This window comes from Limanda limanda, chromosome 17, assembly GCF_963576545.1.
Source record: "Limanda limanda chromosome 17, fLimLim1.1, whole genome shotgun sequence".
Classification (NCBI taxonomy): Eukaryota; Metazoa; Chordata; class Actinopteri; order Pleuronectiformes; family Pleuronectidae; genus Limanda; species Limanda limanda.
Window position 1 is genome coordinate 21,918,965 of NC_083652.1, and position 21,776 is coordinate 21,940,740.

At 46.3% G+C, this 21,776-nt stretch overlaps 2 protein-coding genes across 3 annotated transcripts; both read right to left on the reverse strand.

Annotated features, from left to right (window-relative positions):
• Positions 1-1,008: 1,008 nt before the first annotated feature.
• On the reverse strand, positions 1,009-5,315 carry cdipt (CDP-diacylglycerol--inositol 3-phosphatidyltransferase (phosphatidylinositol synthase)). Its single transcript, XM_061089659.1, has 6 exons — positions 5,154-5,315; positions 4,337-4,471; positions 4,039-4,192; positions 2,634-2,715; positions 2,472-2,553; positions 1,009-2,308 (listed from the first exon to the last, which is right to left on the reverse strand). Exons 1-6 carry the CDS (start codon positions 5,194-5,196, stop codon positions 2,166-2,168), a joined length of 639 nt encoding a protein of 212 aa, XP_060945642.1. The 5' UTR covers positions 5,197-5,315; the 3' UTR covers positions 1,009-2,165.
• A 3,318-nt stretch (positions 5,316-8,633) lies between these two features.
• LOC133022844 (serine/threonine-protein kinase TAO2-like) lies at positions 8,634-21,175 on the reverse strand. Of its 2 annotated transcripts, none has more exons than XM_061089750.1 (20): positions 20,704-21,175; positions 17,752-17,892; positions 16,158-16,229; positions 15,933-16,034; positions 15,709-15,754; positions 14,958-15,054; positions 14,763-14,876; positions 14,512-14,603; positions 14,338-14,431; positions 13,989-14,070; positions 13,715-13,885; positions 13,292-13,501; positions 13,047-13,175; positions 12,579-12,815; positions 12,238-12,366; positions 11,745-11,948; positions 11,068-11,307; positions 10,666-10,878; positions 10,259-10,441; positions 8,634-9,755 (listed from the first exon to the last, which is right to left on the reverse strand). In XM_061089750.1, exons 2-20 carry the CDS (start codon positions 17,881-17,883, stop codon positions 8,775-8,777), a joined length of 3,528 nt encoding a protein of 1,175 aa, XP_060945733.1. In that variant the 5' UTR covers positions 17,884-17,892; positions 20,704-21,175; the 3' UTR covers positions 8,634-8,774. The 2 variants fall into 2 exon arrangements, with proteins under 2 accessions (XP_060945733.1, XP_060945732.1); XM_061089749.1 differs by having other exon boundaries at positions 10,657-10,878.
• Between the last annotated feature and the right edge of the window lie 601 nt (positions 21,176-21,776).

Below are 21,776 nucleotides of genomic sequence, written 5' to 3' on the forward strand. Positions count from 1 at the left end.
GTCCCCGGACATCTTAAAGGTAACGACGCGCAAGTGCAACAGCTGAAAGTCTTCCCCCCGCCACCTCCACCCATAAAACACCACCTCCACCCCCACCCACAAAACACCACCTCCACCCCCCCATCCACCCACAAAACACCACCTCCACCCCCCCATCCACCCACAAAACACCCCCTCCACCCACTTAATTTCCCTTCGGGGATGAATAAAGTAATCTATCTATCTATCACCCTCACCTCCACCAGACTTCATCCACCTCCACCCTCACCAGAAAACACCACCTCCATCCCCCCATTCACCTCCACCCGCAGCAAACCCCATCCACCTCCACCCTAACCTCCACCTCCACCCTCACCAGACCCCGTCCACTTTCACCCTAAACTCCACCCGACCCCATCCACCTCCACCCGCACCAGACCCCATCCATTTCCACCCTAAACTCCACCAGACTTCATCCACCTCCACCCTCACCAGAAAACACCACCTCAATCCCCCCATTCACCTCCACCCACAGCAAACCCCATCCACCTCCACCCTAAACTCCACCCGACCCCATCCACCTCCACCCTAACCTCCACCTCCACCCTCACCAAACCCCGTCCACTTTCACCCTAAACTCTACCCGACCCCATCCACCTCCACGCGCACCAGACCCCATCCACTTCCACCCTAAACTCCACCAGACTTCATCCACCTCCACCCTCACCAGAAAACACCAGCTCAATCCCCCGATTCACCTCCACCCGCAGCAAACCCCATCCACCTCCACCCTAAACTCCACCCGACCCCATCCACCTCCACCCTTAACTCCACCCGACCCCATCCACCTCCACCCTAACATCCACCTCCACCCTAACATCCATCTCCACCCAAAACCTCCACCCGCACCAAACCCCGTCCAGAAAACACCACATTTAACATCCAATCGGATTCACCAATCACGTTTCCATGACGACAAGCAGTTATTTCTCGCTAAAGAAACTTTTACAAGTAAACAAAACAAGGAGCTGGTTTTCATGGTGTTTATTTTGTAGCTGCTTTTACAGTGAATTCAAACCACCTGCACTTCAAAGTAAATATACATCAAATACTTGTATTACTACAACTAAGATATTTTAAGTATAACATCAGAGAGCCTGTGACCCAAGCACTTCATTGCAAGCGACTGCTTTATGTAATCGTTGTGTACATGACAATAAACTCCTGAATCTTGAATCATAAGCTTTGAAGTTAATGTAAAGTTGTATCTTAGAATAACAGATTCTAGAAGTTTCATTAAAAACAAGAGGCAAATATTTAGAACTCAACACATTGAGGATTGAAACACATCAGCAGCAGAAAGTTTAAACACTCGTCACGCGAGGTGAAACTTATGACCTGCATAACTCTCAGAGCATAAATCCACTGGAAAGAGAAAACACTGCTTCTACCACGAGGCAAGAACAATAAATGAGAAATGAGAAACAATAAAGCACAAAGTGAACTAAATGCAACAATCATCACTGATTCACCACCGATCACCGATCACCAGAGGAAAGCACCAACACACTTCCTGGGAAACAAAGAGCTTTTATTTTGGTTTGATGTCCGAGTGAGACAGCGTCAGCAAGAGCGTTTTTAACGGATCTGTAAAACATGATTGAACGATGCACTCAGAATATTAAAGCAGATTAGAAAGTAGTAAATGTCAGCGTCTGATTATGAATATGAGGGAATCTGAGTGAGCTGCGGCACAATGAACAATCAGAGCAGAAAGCACTGACAGGCTCCGCCCACACTAACATGCTTTAGTTTTAACACTAAAAACACACGTCCACGGGTCATGTGGTGTAAACAGGAAGTAGATTGTCTACAGCGACAACGAGGTGGAACTGTAACTGACAGGAAGTGCTTGTGTTCATCCCTGGTGGGCGGAGCCTGATTCTTGTTTGTCTGTAGAAAGTCAAATAATCAAATAAAATCCATCGGCCTCTCTCCTGCCTGGATCTGGAATATCTCATGTAGTAATATTTGGTTATAAAGATAAAATCTCTCTGATGATCGTCTGATGAACTTTTCAAGTGTTTCACATCAACAGTGCACGAGTCTCCTGTTCCCCTTTCAATTCAATAACAATAACAATAACAGTAATACATTAAACCGTGGACGTGCTGCTGAGCTCTCGCTCACTGCTGCTTCGTGCTCGCCGCTCGCTCGGCGGCGTCCAGGGCGGCCATGTTCTGGGAGGCGGTGATGAGGTGCAGCAGGCTGATGCCGGACTTGAGCAGGCAGATGGTCCCACACAGTCCCTGCAGCCAGTAGAGCCACGCTGCCACAGGAAACACACATCAAGAGAGCACTTATTACAACTGTCTCTCTAAATATCAACTGTCTTATTCTGTGTAAAGAGACTTGATTAATAACTATAATCTATAATCCTGCCTGTACGTGCTCCTCAGAGCAGGTGGACGTGAGGAAGAGGAAGATCTTACCAGCAGGTTCTGAGATGTGATGGAGGATGTAGAGCAGGCAGAAGAAGAGCTCGTTCCCGAGGCACATCACGAACAGCACCGGCTGCAGGAGACACAAACCTGTCAGTGAGTGGATCAGTTCAGATCAGCTTCAGCTTCCTGTGTGAGCCACAGAGATCTGACCTTGGAGGTGTAGTAGAGCCGCAGGAGGGCGTTCCCCGAGAGGTCGATGGTCTTGTGGCTGGTGGATCCCTTTATTGTCGAGCTGAGGAAGAGGAGAGGGTGAAGACAGAACATGATGAAGAGGCAGCAGAGGGGACGTCAGAGACACTTTGTTGTGGGACACGATGAAGCTGCGGCTCCGCTCTGGAGACAGAGACACGTGAATCTATTCCCTCTGGTTGTTCTCCTTCTCTTATTAATCACTTCCTGTCATTAACCTGTCATGTGACCAGAGCAGGGTCACGTGCTTCATACAGCGCAGGTTTCTACGACATTAGTGAACTAACGTAGAGCTCAGTCCTCCACCCACTGTCTTATATCTTATATTCACTAGATCAGGATTTGTATTTACATCAAACATCTGATTCTTTGAGTCAAGATCCATGAATTATTTTCTAAGAAATCAAAGAAAAATGATGAAGAACATCCGATCATTCCTCCACCAGGTCGACTGGTAATATGAACTGGAGATTGAGGTGACAGACTAACTAACTAACTAACTAACTAACTAACCAACCAACTAACCAACCATCTAACCAACCAATTAACCAACTAACTAACCAACTAACAACCTTCTAACCAACCAACTAACTAATCAACCAACTAACTAATCCACCAACTAACTAACCCACTAACTAACTCATTAACCAACTAACCAACCAACTAACTAACTAACCCACTAACCAACCAACTAACTAACTAACCATCTAACCAACCAACTAACTAACTAACAACCTTCTAACCAACCAATTAACCAACTAACCCACCAACCAACTAACTCACTAACCAACTAACTAACCAACCAACTAAATAACTAACTAGCCCACTAACCAACCAACTAACTAACCCACTAACCAACCAACCAACTAACTAACTAACCCACTAACCAACCAACTAACTAACCAACCATCTAACCAACCAACTAACTAACTAACAACCTTCTAACCAACCAATTAACCAATTAACCAACTAACTAACCCACCAACCAACCAACCAACTAACTCACTAACCAACTAACTAACCCACTAACCAACCAACTAAATAGCCCACTAACCAACCAACTAACTAACCCACTAACCAACCAACTAACTAACCCACTAACCAACCAACTAACTAAATAACTAACCCACCAACCAACTAACCAACCAACTAACTAACCCACTAACCAACCAACTAACTAACCCACTAACCAACCAACTAACTAACCAACCAACTAACTAAATAACTAACCCACCAACCAACTAACCAACCAACCAACCAACCAACTATCCAACTAACTAACCAACCAACAGACTAACCCTAACCCACAGATGGAACCCGCCCTCCTCTGTGGTGGTGGTCTCATGCAGCCGCGGTGGGGACCCACCTGTGCAGGTGCAGCCAGTGGCTGGAGATGTCCAGACACATGCTGACCTGGAACAGGAAGGTGTAGGACGGGTAGAGCAGGGACAGGTTGACCAGGAGACACATGGTGGCACAGCGGTCCGTCAACATGTCCAGCATGGCTCCAAACTTTGTGGCTGAAAATGGGTTTTTATCAAATTGTCATTTTGTAGAAAACTAAATAAATAACTTTTGAAGTGTTTTGTGTTTTTATGTCACACTCACACACACACACACACCCTCACACACACACACTTACACACACAGACACACACACTTACACTGATTGAAAGCCCGAGCAGCGTGGCCATCGAAGGCATCGAGCAGAGCGCTGAGCAGGTAACAGGAGACCGCCGGCCACGGACTGATGGGCATCAGGAAGAAGGACAGGAACGCCAGCACCACACGGGCATAGCCTGCAGGGACCAGGGGACAACACACAGGGGATAACACACATGAGACAACACAGGGGACAACACACATGAGACCGTACAGGAGACAACACAGGAGACAACAAAAGAGACAAAACAGGAGACAACACATGAGACAACACCAAGACAACACACGAGACAACACAGGGGACAACACATGAGACAACACAGGAGACAACACAGAGGACCGTACAGGAGACAACACAAGAGAACAAACAGGGGACAACAACACATGAGACACGCAGGAGACAACACAGGAGACAACAACACACGAGACACACAGGTGAGAACACATGGGACAACACAAGAGACAACACATGAGACAACACACAAGAGACAACACATGAGACAACACACAGGATACCACACAGGAGACAGGAAGAGGACGAGTTAGAGAACAAGTCTCACATTCAACAACTTCTTCGTCTACAGATCATAAAAGCAATGACCTGTTAGTGTCTTTCGTGTTTAAAACATATTTTATTAAACGTTTCCAATGATTCACAATAAAATAAATAAACACAATGACGTCACTTGTTCATTTCATTCTTTACTCCTCGAGGTTTAACCAGATTTAGAGACAGTGGCTCCTCCTCCTCCATGTTTGACACTTCCGTCACATCTGCCGTGCGATGCTAAAGCTAAGCTAACAAGGCGTGAAACTCACCGATTAAATTGGGGACGAAGAGGAAGATATTCTCCTGCGTCATGTCTGCGGCTCCGGAAGCTGGGACTCGACCCTCGGACAGTGTTCGGACTCGTTACCCGCCTCGACTCGCTGGTTTCCGGGAGAAACCGAGAAACGTCCCCTGGTTCTGATTCTCGGTCGATGACAACTTCCGTCTGTCGAGCCGCGGAGATTAGAGCACGACTTCCGGTGCATGTTTCCACAAGAATGAATAATTTATTATTTGTTTTTGCTGTTTTCGTTTTTAAGTCATTAACTGTTGGGCAAATTACAAATAAAAAAATATTACATAATAAAATACGCACTAGTAAAGTTGCTTCCTAATAAATGATTAAATTAAATTCAAAAAAGAATTTGCAAATTAAATCGAATCTAACAACAAACAAATATTTCCGTTATTAATACGTGTAGAAATTATTTCTATTTATAATCGACGGTTAGGAAATTCCAGGATAGAAATTATTATGTTAACTTATTTTTAATGAATTTTTGTTTGAGTCTAAATCCCAAAGATGATGCGTTCACTGTCTCAGGAAAGTGTCGGTGTCTAATCGACTGATTATCAGCGTTTCCGTTCAGCTGCTCCATGACAGACTCGACGTGACTCAGCCCCCAATCCCTTTAATAAGACCCCCCCCCCCCCCCCCCCCCAAAAAAAAAAGAGAGAAAAGGAGATGAGTTCACTTACAAAAAGAAAGAATCGACTTACTGGCACACAACACTGAATGTTCTTTTCATGTTCTCTGCTGAGCTTTGACTTAGTTCAAGTTAATGTGCTACGCTAAGCAATGTTTTTTCCTTTAAAACTAAACATGAAATCACAGCAGCGATAACTCGTGATCAGAAAACAAATAAATCAATTCAGGTGGATTTAGTTTAACTTTCCTCAAATGTGAAGATTTTAAGTTTTTACTCATTTAAAACTAAATTATATAAATTGAATATCATTAAGTTTGACACAAAATAAAGTATTAGATTACGTTAGGAAACCGTTATCTTTTTTTCAATATCAATATAATGAAAATGATCGTCGACAAAACAAAACTCTTACCTTACGGGAATCATCAATAAATAAATGAGTCAATAAAACAAAGTCTTTGTTTTTGTTCTGTAATTTATTGAGTTTTTTTAAATGTCATCATTTTCTTCTTTTTTTTCATGTATCTAATACCGAACACTTCTCGGGCTCCATGTTTTGCAGCGTACGTAACGTTTCGCACAGTAAAGAGCAAAATGTCACATACAATAAAAAATAAAAAGAATAAAAATATGGCACCAAACTTAGTAAAAGAATCTGGATATTTGTCGGTAATTCAGCTCGACTGTGACGCTCGATGTTTTAATACTGGCTCAAAGAAACAAAAATAAAGATCAAAGCCCAGAACTCCCCCCTGAGACCTCCACAGGAATGCTGGGAAACGTAGTCCTTTTGTCCTCCTTAAAAACACTAGGATTTTTATATTTATAGCTCTATCACAGTAACATTGCGCTTATTCCCCACCTAGTGGTCAAAAATGGCAATAACATTTTAAAAACTTAGAAATAAGCGTAACATAAATATTCCACCTGCAGTAGAAGAAATAATCATGACAGCATCTATTCGTCTGAACTAGGACAAATCTGTAGGAGTCACGTGACAAAGTAATGGTCAGTATTACTCAAACACGGTCTCAGAAGAAGTTAGTGCTTCTATGTACAATGATATAAGTACGTGTTTGACAGTGAACAATCTTCAGGATACCTGCGGCCACATTTACACAGGTATCTGACATTTATATGCATTTATATAAATAGGTAGTGTGCATGTTATTCATACAAATGCGTCTGTACAGGCTCCATGCACCGAGTTGTACTAATCTGTTTAAGCACATGTACATTTTATCATTTTATCTACAGATGCAGAGAAACTTTGGGTGGGGTGGGGGGGCGAGTGAAGCTGTCAGTATTGGGCAAACACACACACACACACACACACACTCACTCACATCCATACTCACACACATTCACACTTCTGGCAGCATCTCCTGAAAGGAACACTCCCACATTTTGGAGATTCTCATGTTTGCGGTGAGATGAGGAGATGATGTCATCGTCTCATCAAGTTAATTTACTGCAGCTCAAAAAAAAGAGGAAATACTAAAAAGATAAAATCTTTTTACAACAGCTTCAAAATGTTCTTGTTTTCTTTTAGCTTGTTTAACCTGTAAAATATTAAACCTCAATGACATGTCTTTGTGATAAGGGTTTGATAACCACATCTAAGTATCACCAAATCATTTTTTGTATATATATTATATATACAAAAAATATAGCTCCTGCGTGGACTCGTGGTGTCGCAGCAACATGGCGCACTCCAGATCTTTCTGAGTTTGCTTCTTGTTCAGGTCCTGGAGGACGAAGACAATTTGAAATAAACTAACCAATTAAAATTTGACAGTTTAAAGTCAAGGTCTAAAATTAAAAACTGCTTTGGTTTCTACAGATATAGAATTAGAAATATAATTTTTTTTGTTAAATCAGACTAAAGTGTGTATACAATGTATTTTCTATAGAACACCTGACTAATTTAGCTCATAAGATATATATATATATATATATATATATATATATATATATATATATATATATATATATATATATATATATATATATATATCTCGGTATCTGAAAAAACAGATATCGATAATGGATACGGTCCTAGAAAATGTGATGCTTGTTTATTTGAGGTTTTACGGTACAGGAGCACTGAAAAGTTACAAAGCACTGGTACCGTAAGACCTGGAATAAACACGGCTGGTTTCCACTTTCTTTGTGACTTTTTCCTCCGTGTTCTGTTTCTGTTCTCATGAGACGTCGGTGAAACGTGAACATATGACGGTTTTGAAGATGTTGTAAAGACTTGGAAGTTTCCTGCTTCCAGTGTTTCTGCAAAAAAAAAAAATAATACTAATAACTGATTCATAAAAATCTTAATTCATAAAAGTCAGCTCTCGAGCTCATGACCCAAAATGTGGGAGGTTCCTTTAAGGAGGTCAAAGGGCAGTGGTCGAGTTTCCTAACAAAAAGATGGCAGTGTGTTTTTGTAACATCTCATCTGAACGAATGAAACGCGGAGAAACCAGGTTTACAATCGACTGGTATTTACATAGTTACAGTGGTTTCTAAAGCACCGGCAGACAAAGTGGAAGCTCCACAAAAGAACTGATTAAAAAACAACATGTGACCTGAACATCCAGCTGCTCCGACTGGGAGCAGCCGACGGACTGGGAGCTGTGGGACGTCCTCCAACCTCTCACTGCTGAGTCACGACTGAGCTACAGCTTCACTTCCTGAACTCTTTTCTTCTCGGGATTCACATGTTGACGTGTTTGGCCACTTTTTTTTGGACTGTTTTTGTTTCATCGCCATCACTATGGGTGGGGGGAGGGGGGTGGGGGGGGATTGGGGTTAATACTTGTTTCTGTTTTGATAAAAGCTTCCTCTCTCTCTTTTCCACTCCAAGAGAGGAGATCTGAAAACGTAGACTTTAAAAATCGTTCTCTCTCTCTCCTCTGGACTCGCTGCTGCTGCTCGACCCGTCGTCATGTGACCCGTGAGGTTTCATGAGTACGAGAGGTGGGAGGAGCCGTTAGAGATGTGGGAGGTGACGGACGTGCTGCGGCTGAGCCCACCGTCGCTCCCGCCGCCGCTCCCCGGCCCCCCCGAGGCCGTCCTCCTCAGGGGCTGGGGGCTGTTCCTCAGGGCCATCAGGTTGGGGCCCCTGACGCTCAGGCCACCCCCCCCTGCGTAGCATCCCTGTGACGAGGAGGAGGAGGAGGAGGCCGAGGAGGGGGGGGAGGAAGAGGAGAGGGAGATGGGCGGAGGCGGCGGCGGTGGTGGAAGAAGCGCCAGGGACTGGGAGGAGGCGTGGGTGGAGAGGTGGTGGTGGTGGTGGTGGTGGCCCTGGGGGTGATGGGAGTAGTGGCCCCCCCCTCCCACCCACTCCCGGGCACGCTCCCGCTCCCGGGGGTCTCGCTCGTGGCTGTCGCGGTAGAGCTGCGGCGTGCTCTGGTGGTGCTGGTAGTGCTGGGGGAGGTAGTGCTGCTGCTGCTGCTGCTGCTGCTGCTGGTGGTGCTGGTGATGGTGCTGCTGCTGGTGGTGGTGGTGGTGGTGGTGGGAGGAGGAGGAGGCGTGGCCTCTGCCGCCCTTGTTCATCTCGCTGTCCCTGCCGATGCCGTGGGAGGAGGTGATGGACTCGGCCCGGCTGAACCCTCCCCCTCCTCCTCCCCCTCCTCCTCCACCTCCTCCGTGGTTCTGACTGCGCCAGGACGGAGTCGCCACCGAGTTCTGCACGCTGTGGCTCCACTGCCCCCCCGAGCGCGGGACGGGCCGCGACGGCCAGCCGCTGGAGCCCGAGGACGGGCTGGGGGTCGGGTAGCCCTGGTTGAAGGCCTCGGCCGGGATGCCGGTCAGCGCCATGTTGCTGAAGCCGAGCCGCATGCTCTCCGAGTCGAAGGCTTCGATCTCGTGCGCCTGGCGCTCCAGCAGCGTGCGGATCCGCTCCGACCGCTCGTTCTGCAGCGACAGCATCTCCTCCTCGATCTGACAGACACATTTCACAACATCAGATTTTCTACAGAAGCCATCAAATAATCAAACACATTCAAACTAAACTTTATCGTAATTCTTCACTTTCGTTTTTCAAGGATTCAATTTTCTCCTGATACTTTTTTTCAAACTCACTCGGACTCACTTTTCAGTTTTTACTCTAATGAACTTTTTCACTGTTGCTCTTAAAATAATTAAATATCTTCCACACTTCAGATAAGTAAAATTCATCTGCTCGAACCCAGTTGAAGAATCAGACAGAAAGTGTAAAAGGTCGTGAGTTTTTAGTCCGAGGAGACGATGGGTCACGATTCTTTTCTGTCCGAACTATCTGGAGCTTGTTTGAATCGACACAGAAGCTGGAGACAAAGGATCTTCTGTGTTCATGTTCTCCGTCCCTGAGCTCCTGCAGTGGACACTTCAGTGTGGACGCAGAGTTCCAGCAGAGGACTTTGAAACCCTGAGACGTTAGTGAGGTGTCTGCTGTGAGTTTGTACCCGTTGCTCCAGCAGCGCCCGGCGGATGGACACCCTCTGCTCCAGGTCCTTCACCTCCCGCTCGTGCTGCGTGTCCGTGTGGATCTTGATCTTGCTCTGGTAGGCGTTGAGCAGCTCCAGCTCCTGCTGCAGCTGCATCCGCAGCACCTGGTACTCCCCCATCTGGGTCTCGTCCAGGCGCAGCTGTGGGGACAGACGGGGACAAGCCTCGGTATCAGTAGAGCACGATGAGCTGCAGGACAACACGTCTCTGTACGGAATCACTCCTGAAGCATTATCTCTATTTCCTCTTCAAGACTGATGTAGAAGAAGGTAATAATAACAATTCCCTGGACTCATTGACTCACTGATCAGTGGTGTGAAAGGTTCAGGTGTAGGAGGTGCTCGGGTTTCCTTGCCTTACTCACAGCCTGTGTGGACAGCATGTCGTTGATGGAGTGGTCGTACTGCTCGGCCAGGATGGCCAGCTTACGCGTCTGCTCCTCTTTGAGGCGTTTGAGGACGGCCTTGTGGTCGGACTTGGGAGTGCTCTCCAGCAGGTGGTTCCTCAGAGCTTTGTACTGACGGGTCTGGATCTTACACGTCTCCTGGAACTGACGCTTGATCTGCATCTCTTTGGTCTGGAACCAGGAGTTCAAACACACAAGGTCATTTGACTTATCTGGATTTTGTGCTAAAACTAAAATTTGTGACCCGTTACTGATTTGATGAGAATTTAACTGCAGGTCAAATCATTTCAGGATGTGTAGAAATTATTTGAAAATTAAAACATCAGAAATCTGATTCTTCCCAGCTGTGTCAGGTCGTACCTTGAGGCTCTTGGGCTGCTGCCGGACTTCCACCGTGTGTTTCTGGCGAAGTTCTTGCTCACGCCGGTTGTTGTACTCCATCTGGTTGGTCAGCTCGGTCTGGTGCTGCGTTCGGATCAGCTCGGCCCGGGTGCGCTGCACGGAGCTCAGCTGCCTGAACTCCAGCTCCTGCGTGGACTCGTGGTGTCGCAGCAACATGGCGCACTCCAGATCTTTCTGAGTCTGCTTCTTGTTCAGGTCCTGGAGGACGAAGACAATTTGAAATAAACAAACCAATTAAAAATTTGACAGTTTAAAGCCAAGGTCTAAAATTAAAAACTGCTTTTGTTTCTACAGATATAGAATCAGAAATATAATTTTTTTGTTAAATCAGACTAAGGTGTGTATACAATGTATTTTCTATAGAACACCTGACTAACTTAGCTCATAAGATTCATAAGATATAATATCACAGCTCTGTGGTGTTTAAAGGCTGAGACACTTTCCTATTGGTGGGAATCCTTTCCAAAAATATAATTTAATTTAGTTGATAAAATGAAAAGCAACCATTCAGCTTAAAGTTGCTAGTTCATTCACACTAAGATGTCGTAGAACTCAACCCACTGCTCTGGGTGACAGAGGAAACTGACGGCTCATAAGCAAAGTAAAGCAGGTCTGACTCCAGAAGCTCCTCCCACCTCTCGCAGCAGGTCCTGCTCCAGGTTGTGTCGAGCCAGCAACATCTTCCTCTTGTACTGACGGCACTGCAGCTCGTAGTACTGCCGCTGCCTCCGGAGCAGACTGGCCTCCTCCTCCGCCTGCATCTGCTGCAGACACTCCTTCTGTCGGATCAGCCACTCCTGCTTCTCACGCTTCGGCGTCGACTGGTTCTCGCTCAGCTCCTGTTTAATGCAGAAAACCAAAAGGAGTGAAACGAAATAAAAGCTGGAAACCAAACGTGGAGAGATCGACTCCATCTTCACTTGTTCATCCTCCATCCAGACGACAATATAGTGTGGTTTCATAACTAGAGTCATGTGACTGTTTACGTACACTGGTCGGTGTAAACAGGAAGCAGATTGTCGAGGAAGTAGAGCGACAACGAGGTGGAACTGTTACTGACAGTTAGTGTTAGTAAGAGTTTTGATCTGCTCTGATTCGGACACTTGGGGGTTCAGTGCGAGCTCGTACCTCTTTCAGTTGATCCTTGCGTTGGCGATACTGGCGTTTCTGTGACTCCAGTAAACTGGTGAGTTCTTTCTTCTGCTGACCCTGAATGTGCTGCTGGAACTTCTTCTCCTCCGCCAGAGCTGCTTTCGTCTGCACCAGGACACACGGGCAGAGTAAGGACTTGTTTCTATCAACTATAAGTGCACATGCTGATATGGTAACATCTCTCGACTGACAAGACAAATAAATAAATATCAAAAGTCCTGTAGCACAGATTGTTGATCCTTGTTTCACTACACAGGTGAAGAGTGACTTTATGATTCCTTCAGGTAAACTTCATTCTGAAGACCTGTCTCCATCACCTCTTTCTCCAGGATGGCCTGGTGCTTCTTGGACAGCTTGTCAGCCTCGGTGGAGAAGCTGTTCCTCTGGTTCTCCAGCTCCTTGTCCAGCTTCAGCTGGTGCTCATCCATCTCCGCCTTCAGCTTGTTCTCCAGCCCCATCAGCTGCTTCTGGTGCTGCCGCCTCATTCGTTTGTATCCAGACATTTGTTCTCGCAGCGCAGAGCCCTGCTCGTGCTCCTGGATCTGACGGGTCACCTGAAGGACAAGAAAAACCCACACTGATATTGGAGAATAAAAGTTTATATAAATTGGCCTCCAGGAGACCTATGAAGCTGATGTGAAATCTGCTGTAATACACAAAACAACGACGAGAATCCTCAAGGCATCTGTACCGGATTCTACCCAGGTGAAATGTTTGCAGTGTACCTGAAAGTCGAAGGTCACATGACCCCGAGCTGGAGGCTGAGAGGAGGAGAGTGAACTTACCAAGGAGGCAGTTCTGATGGTGGCAAAGTGGTCCCGGTTGCGATAGTAGGCTCGACGGCGTCCAGATGAGGGAACCTGGGGTTGGTCCATCTCGGGCTGGTAAGGGTCGTCATAGATGTTATCCTGACCCTGAGGAGGAGGAGGAGGAGGAGGAGGAGGAGCAGGAGGAGGAGGAGATGGTCAGCAATTTAAATCTTGGACGTCACATGAACCAAATACTTGAAGAAGCAGAAGTCTCTGTTTACCGTGGGCCGGTGGATGATGGAGCTGTTGGAGGTGACGGTGTGTTCGCCCTCCTGCATCATGGCCATCTCATTGCTGCTGTCGTCAGAGGCGTCGGCCAGGCTGTTGACAGAGCTGCTCTGAGAACTGGCTGAGATGGACATACTGGGAACTGACTGGGAGCTCTCCATGCTGTTGACCGTGCCCGTCCGCAACAGGTACGTCTCCACCTCCTGAAACACAAACAAACCTGATTAACCATCATAAAGGTTCATTTTTCTTTCCACTCATGTTTTGTTAACATGACACGAAGGTGACGTCACAATTTCATCATCTAGAGGCTGTGGACACACGGATCACAATAAGCTGGAGAAACCTTTTACTTGTGTGAAAGTTCCTGGACATTATTTCTTGGTAAATTAAAACGTTGACAGACTGAACCTCACCTCCTCATCATCCCCTCCCTCGGTCACGGGGCCGTTCTGCTGGGTCTCCTGGAACAGGATCTTCTTCATCTTGCGGTACTGCAGGTTGTCCAGCTCCCGCACTGCATCCTTGGTTCGTGCGATCAGGTCCATGATCACGGTCAGCGGACGCTCGCGGCACAAGAACCGATGCTAGAGAAGGAAGAATGGAAAGAAAGAAACAAAATAAAGGTCAGCTCAGTCCCGCTCTGAGCGTTGTGCTGATCTGATGCGACCGGGTTCTAGCTGCTCTCACATTGAGCAGCACGTCCGAGGTTGGCCGGTCCTGGGGAATCTTCTGTAGGCAGGAGTCGACAAAGTTGCGGAAGGAATCAGACCTGCAGGAAGAGACGAGATTACATCATCACTGAGTAGAGTGACTCTCAGAGAAGCTTGAGAAAATGAGTCGCTAGTAATTCAAGTGCTTCAGGTTCACAGAGGAAAGATATTCGAAAAAATTACGTTATAGTTTAAACCCTTAATCAGAGACATAGCACATGTTTTAATTAAGGTATTTCAATATTTTCTGGCTCAAGTGCGGAAACAAGTTGAAATATCCAAACTGTCCAGAGGTTGCTAATCTCAGGGTGAAGCTCTCCACTCACCAGTGGTTGGACATGAGGATGGGGCTCTCGTTCTGAGCGATGTGATATAAGGCACTCATAGCATTCATGTTGAAGAGTGGGGGCTTCCTCTCCGCTGTGGAAGAGAAGAACACAGAGTCAAACTTCTGTCCCGTGTCTTCAGGGCTGGATCACTGCAGAAGCCACAGGACGTACCCAGCTCGATGGCGGTGATGCCCAGCGACCAGACGTCCACCTTGCCGTCATACTGACCCTCATCCATCGCCAAGATCACCTCCGGAGCCATCCTGCAACCAGGACACAGATCAGTGATGGAGGAAAGGGTGTGGCACAGTATCAGCTGACAACACAACCGTCTTTAGACATGTTGCAGACAATTCCTGTGTACTTTACTTTTGAATTGACTAAATGTGTTATGAGGAAGACGGCAGGTTGGAGCTCCTCACCAGTAGGGAGTCCCCACGAAGGAGTTGGCCGGAGCCACGATGGAGGCAGAACCGAAGTCGCCCAGTTTGACCTGACCAGGCTCCGTCAGCAGGATGTTTCCTGCCTTCACGTCCCTGCCAGAGAAGCTCAGCGTTAGGACTCGGTCATTATCACAGTCCTCTCCACCGATGACACAACAGAAGAAAGGATTTTACCTGTGAATCATATTGTGAGAGTGAAGATATGCTAATCCCTGCAGAGCACCGTGGGTAATAGCAGCTATTTCCATTTCTTGAAGCGGCTTTTTGTGAACTGCAAAGAAGAAAAAGAGTTACAGACGACAATAAACTGACAAACACAATAAAGACAATAACCTTTAATAATAATATTTATCACAGGCCTCCAGGGTCGAGTCATTTTGATTCTTGCTTCAGTTAAATCAGATGAAAATTAACGTTTTCCTCCAACAATCAACACGAGAACAACGCTGTGGTTTCCTTGAACAGAACTTACATACTATAAATTCAAAATGTTGTTTATTTGCATTATGGGATAAAATGTTAAAACACTTCCTGATTGTTAAACTGTGAATGAAGTCAACATGCACAAACCAGTCGAGCAGGAAAATAACCTGCAGCACTTAAGAGGCCGTAACCATCCGCTTTTTAAATAAATGCTGTCGCTGCACATTCGTCTGCAGCGTTTGTGTTGACGTGTTGAGACAGATGTTAGCAGCTGGGACCACTGAATCAAACAGAATCCACTGAACTGTTCACTGCACGTCCACAGAGCCGGAGATAATGACCTCCCACAAACGCAACCTGAGCTCCGTCCACAGACTCTAACTACACAAACAGCAGCTTCATCAGCTGCACTGCTTAACCTGAAATAACCTCCGTCATATTCAAACATGTTCACTGAGACAACAAAGGTCGGGATTGGATCCTTGGAATGTGTAGAACTGACCTTCCAGCAGGTCTGAGGCTGAGCCCAGGCAGTACTCCATCACCAGCTGAGGAAGAGACAGTTCAACATGATGTGAGATCCACGTGTGATGCATCGAGCACTGGGGCTGATGTTGTGATTAATAATCAGATGCTAAAGTGCACAGTGCTCAAGTCTTCAACTGTGTGTGTGTGTGTGTGTGTGTGCAGGAGCATCTTCTCCACAGCTCGTGACAGGATGCTCACCCATGCTGTGTGTTCCTTCAGGTAACATCCCAGATACTCGATAGTGTTCGGGTGGCGAAGTTTCTGCAGGAACTTCACCTCTTTAATGATGTCCTGCCATTTCTGCACAAACACACAACACCACGTTAGTTTCCACTAAACACTTTTTTTCTCAACCAGATAAGACTTTTTTTAATCTGTGTACTTAGAGGCAGAGTAAAGTGAGTTCTCTCTTTGGATCGTCACCTCGTTTGTCTGCTTGCCGCTGTACGACATCTTCTTGATGGCCACCACCTCATTGTTGCGGACATCTCGGGCCTGAGGAGAAACACAGACTTTAATCTCTCTCGAGTTACTGAGAGAAAGGAGCTCACGCAGGTAATCAAGGATCTGACTGAGATCCAACATGCAGATCACAGTCAGTAATATCCACTACTGCCTGAGCACATGTAAACCTTCAGGTCGACCAACTAGTCCACGCTCGATTGTGCTTCACAGTGATGTATTTTGAGTGGTTTTATTGTTTGTATTGCTGTGACATGTTCTGCTGCCCAAGAGGAAACAATTCATAACAAGTGAAAACAGGTTCTGTCTCAACAACCAAAAGAAAAATCTGCTGCTCACAAAATCTCTCAACTGCCACAGGCCACGAACCGAAAGGACAGAAGTTTGAAAACATGTCTGAGACAAAGAGATTCTCTGCTGACACACGTCACATGACCACGTATGTACACAGGTCACGTGATGTAAACAGGAAGTAGATAGTCTGCTCTTCAGTTGGCTGCTAAGCACAAATCAGTGTCTTCGGACACATGTTTGAACTCAGACTCGGTAAAAACAACATGCGTCTGTCTTAAGGTGCAAAGCTCTGAACACCTGGAGTCAGACACACGGAGTCTCACTGTAGATTGTGACGAGTTAAACCATGAGAACATTCAGGCTTTTAATAGAAAGTATTAATAAAGGAACAATCAGATGAGTGAAGCACTCGGGTCACTTAAGGACACTTGTCCCCTTTCACACACAGACTGTCTGAGACTAAACCATTTTAAATGATGCACATCTCCAAAGGATTTTTAAAGATCCTCAGACCCTCAGATCCTCTGGAAGTAAATTAAAGCTGATCTGGATGTTTCATATCAAAAAGAAACAGATTTGATTAATTTTGGGTCTATATGCTTTTACAAAAACAAGTGGAGTGAGATGATATTCTCACTTTCCACCAGCGTAAGCTTCATCCACACGGGTTTTTCTTTTAAAACCAAAATGATGATGTATGATGATGCACTTTTTCAAATGAATCAACCGACACACAAAAGGCGTAAAGTCGCTCTTTGAGGACCAATAAAATAAAGACATTCTACCGTAAAATATAAACTGGAATTCAAGTCATTTCTGAATTGTGTAATCTATTAAATAATAGATTTCATTTCAGTAAGCAAACTAACTGAAGCCTGTGAAAGGCTCATGGCGCCTCCACCTAACAGCAGCCAGCTGTCATCACATCTGGTGAAGCAGCTTCACATGAGCTTTAACTGTCAGGCTGTCCTACATCTTCACCAACATTTCTGTAACATCTTTAATGACTGGTCCTCTGTGAAGAGGGCAAACAATCAGTGCCAAGCCAGTGCAGAAGTTTGCTTGAAAAAATGTTTTAGAAATAAGTGGTAACTGCAGCTGCTGCCAGTTTCCAGTCTCCTGAACAGCCTCCGGGGAACGAATCACTTCCTGCTATCCACGTGAAAACAGACATGAAGACAATGCTCGGCTGAAGAAAGAAGATGGAAAACCACTGAAATTAGACAGAACGAAATATGTTTAGAATTCATATCATACTCACAAAATATACAGCTCCGAAGCTGCCGTGGCCGATCTCACGGAGGTCAGCGAACAGAATCTCCGGATCATCTTTGCAGAAGAGGTCCGCCACCTCGGGGTCTTTCAGATTGCCCGCCCGTATACTCGCGGGCATGGCCAGGGCCTGGAACACAGGTGGGAGGGGGGGGTTAGCACTGATGAGCAGACACATTCAGGATCAACACAAGACGACAACATTCGTCTTTTTTATTTAAATTTGGAACGTGGTCTGGAGGCTTGTTCTGTCTTTGAAGGATGTGATGCGTCAGATCTCTTCAGTCGAGCAGAAAAACACATTAATGTGTTAAACACGCTGGAACATGGAGTTCTTATGCTGCTGCTCATTGACCCATTTGCAAAATCCCCTCACAAGCATCAGGAGAGATTCCATCAAACTGTAAATCTTTGGTCCACGTCTTTCAGGACCTTGATGACTTGCTGCTCTTGTCCTATCAGTTCTGAGACATTGTGGATTCTAGAGGTGAGACAATGACACAACAGCCACAATCTCCCAGTTGATCAATGTGGGACAGTCAGCCGCCAACAAGTCACGACTCGTTACAGGATGTTTACCTGAGAAAACCAGAGAGCAAACGGCAAACAGAAAGAGGAACGATGAGGAGGAGGAAACAAAATGGCAGCTGGTTCTCAGAAACCACACTTAACCATGAATGGATTTCAATTATTAACTGTTGGAGCTGGAACGTGACTGCAAACAGAATAAATGATGAGTAAAGGAAACTGCTTTCAAAATAAGAGCAGGCAGCAAGACACAGCTTTCCACTTTATTAACCGTTCGCCCAGAAGTCTCTAACACGTTCAGTCATTTAGATGCATCCAGGCGAGGGGTGGAGCCTGTAGAGCAGCAGGAGGCGGAGCTTGTAGAGCAGCAGGAGGCGGGACATGACGTATAAACTCTGCTGTGGAAAGATCAGTGTTGTTGTTTACAGCTCATCCACACCGGCCCTCATCACCAGAAGATCTGGAATCTCCTCGTGTTTCCAAGTTGACGTCTTCGGCTCCTCTTCTTCATCCTGAGATCTTCGTGTTCTTCCAGTTTCACGTCCGTCACGTGTTAGAAACCTCAGTGTAAATAAAACCCATGAAAATCCAAAGAGGAGCACGCTGAGCTTCAAATCCTCCGACTGCACCAACCCACTGAGTGTAATCTGCACTGAGCCGCGCTGACGTCCTTTTATAACGAGCTGGACGTAGACGCTCCACCGAGTGTCAGCTGAAGACCTGAGAGGAGACGGAACCAAGCCACGCCTCTGAGAAGGTGAATGAATGAAGCTCACCCTCGGATCCATGCTCAAAGCAGCTCTGAGACACTTGATTATTTTAAAGCTCAACACTTTAAAAGCACCAGTGACACGAAGAGGCAGATTCCCAGCCTCCAAGCAAACACTCTTCACAACACAGTGAACCAATTCCCATTATATATACATAACGTGGCCTGATGGCGTTCAACCAGACGAGTGGTCGCCTGCAGCTGGAGTCAGCGGAGGCGAGCGTCCGCACATGAGGAAGAAACGGTTTCTGAGTCACCGCACGCACTCGCTGGGAAACTGGGTTGTGATTGGTTCAGATCTGACACGGGCCCATTTCATATCTCCCATCAATCTACACGACGAGTTTCACAATAACTTGGGCATGGAAATAAGCGTGACCTTTGAATGCAGGTCTCTGCTTTGAGAGAGTTGTGTTGCGTCGATCTTTTTCCAACTGTGTTGTTCTGACAAGTTTGAGCAAACAACGCTTGGACACAAGTTTCCTCAACTTCCAAAGTGTGGAAAACACCAACTCACACAAGTTCAATCAAGTTCCATTTGGAGACGAGACAACGAGCAGTGAAACACGGAGTGGAAAAGGGAAACTGAGGTTGTGCGTTGTGACATCTGGAGATCACATGGCTGATCTCGGACTCCATAAACGTTGAGCCTAAAAGAAGCTGCTTGTTGTGAAGTCACACTGTGACTGCATGGTTCACAGAAAACAAATAACTTCAGGCATTTCTTTATGTAATAATAGATAAATAGCTGATTAAAAGGGATCAAGGAGTTCCCCTGGTCCAACCTTCATATGGAAGCATCAACTCTGAAACATCTAACTCATATTATAATCTGCTCACAGACATCGGGACAAACAGCTCTTCTGTGACAAGATGTTGAATCTCCAGATGCTCATGACGTCTTCAGGTCAAACAGACTTTCTTCAAAGTTATTTAGGAGGAAATAAGAACATTTAAGATGCACAGGCGTGTTTGGAGCCTGTAGCAGAACGAGTGGCCTCCTCCAGCGGACACAGAACTCCTCAGGAACCCGGATCTTCTGCTGCTGGACACAGATCCTGTGACATCATCGTGTCTCTCAGCCGAGGACAAAGAGGACATCTGGTTCCTCGTCATGTGAGTTAAAACAATCCTACGTGACATCAGCAGCTCTAGATAACTAGATCTGCAAACAGCTCACAGATACAGAACAGATCCCAGCTTCTGGAATGAACAGTTCTAAGGTTCTGTCACTGAACTCTTTACACAAGAGGAGATTTAAAACGTCCCTGTCTCCGTGGATCAGAGGATCTGCAGATTCATGAGCTCCACTGACAACACGTCTGTCCTCATGACGCTTTGCTGCTGCATCATGCATCTGTCTGCTCGCTTAGAACCATGTGATTAATGTGCAGCGGAACCAGCACGTCAGAGACGACCCGGGTCACAGGTTCTAGAGACCGGATCAGCTGCTGGAGGCCCCGCAGGACAGACCGAGGAGCACCGGAGCATCGGGCGGCCGAGGAGCACCGGAGTACCGGGCGGCCGAGGAGCAGCGGCCGCCAGGGAGCACCGGACCCAAGCTTGAAACCCTCTGGAGCGGCTAACTGGGTGAGCTAGCTCCTGCAGCTAGCCGGGAAGCTAAGCTAATGTAGCGCTACTCACCGCGGCTTATTGTGGTTCCTCTCTGGACCGAAAAACAACTGTTAGCAGCCGAGCTAGCGAGCCTCCAGCCGCATAGCCCGGGTTCCTGTCCGCAGAAGATCAACACGACGTCCGGGCCATTCCCGCCGAACTCCCCCTGAATGCAGAGCCCGCTGTGGAGGAGACTACCGGCGTCCGAGCCGGGAGACGAGCCGTGGACTCGCCGGTCACCGCTTCACCGTTCCTGGGACACTAGCCTCAGCTAATTGGCTAGCTTAGCGGTGGTAGCTCGGGGCTAGCGGTGGGCTAGCGGCGGAGCTAGCGGCGGAGCGGGGTGTGGCTGCTGTTTGTCCGCGGAGCTTCTCCTCGGCTCCGGCTGTCCCGCTGCACCGACTCGTGTTCAACCTCTCCCCGGGACGCGAGTGACGATCTGCGGCTCCCCTCACGCTGCTGCCGCGGCGCCTCGCTCCGGTTTTGTTCTTGCTAAATACAAGATGGCTCAGACTGTGGGGCGGGACTAACTGCCCCGACCGGAAACTGGCGCTTCTGTATCCGGTGCGGGTCCCTCTTTAAAAATAAAAGATTATAAATAAATTGACCCAGATAAATATGATGATGAGGAACAAAGACTCAATCTCTTTTATTTAACCGAAACGTAAAACACGGATCCTCGCTACGACTGCATTCAAACACTGTCACTGAATTAATATTGTTTTTCACTTTCAGTGTTTTATTAAACCTGATCAAAAACACAAAGTTTGCATTCATTTCAGTATTTAAACCCTTTACAGTTACACTTTTTAAAACGTAATTCCACCAATTTGTGTATTCAAACTCCCCAAAATGTATTATTTTTCATTTACCATATAATAATGAGATTATTTAAATAAAATCCCTCTCAGCACCTTCATGGACAAAAATGCCCCCTCCTTAAAACTGGTGTAACAACTATATATTAAGATATTAGACATGAATACAACTCATGTCTAAAGGCAAAGAATAAAAACAGAACAAACCCATGTTTACTCTTTAGGAAGTTGAAAGAACAATAAGTGAGTTTGATGTAAACAGTTGTTTGAGTACTTGTTACTTGC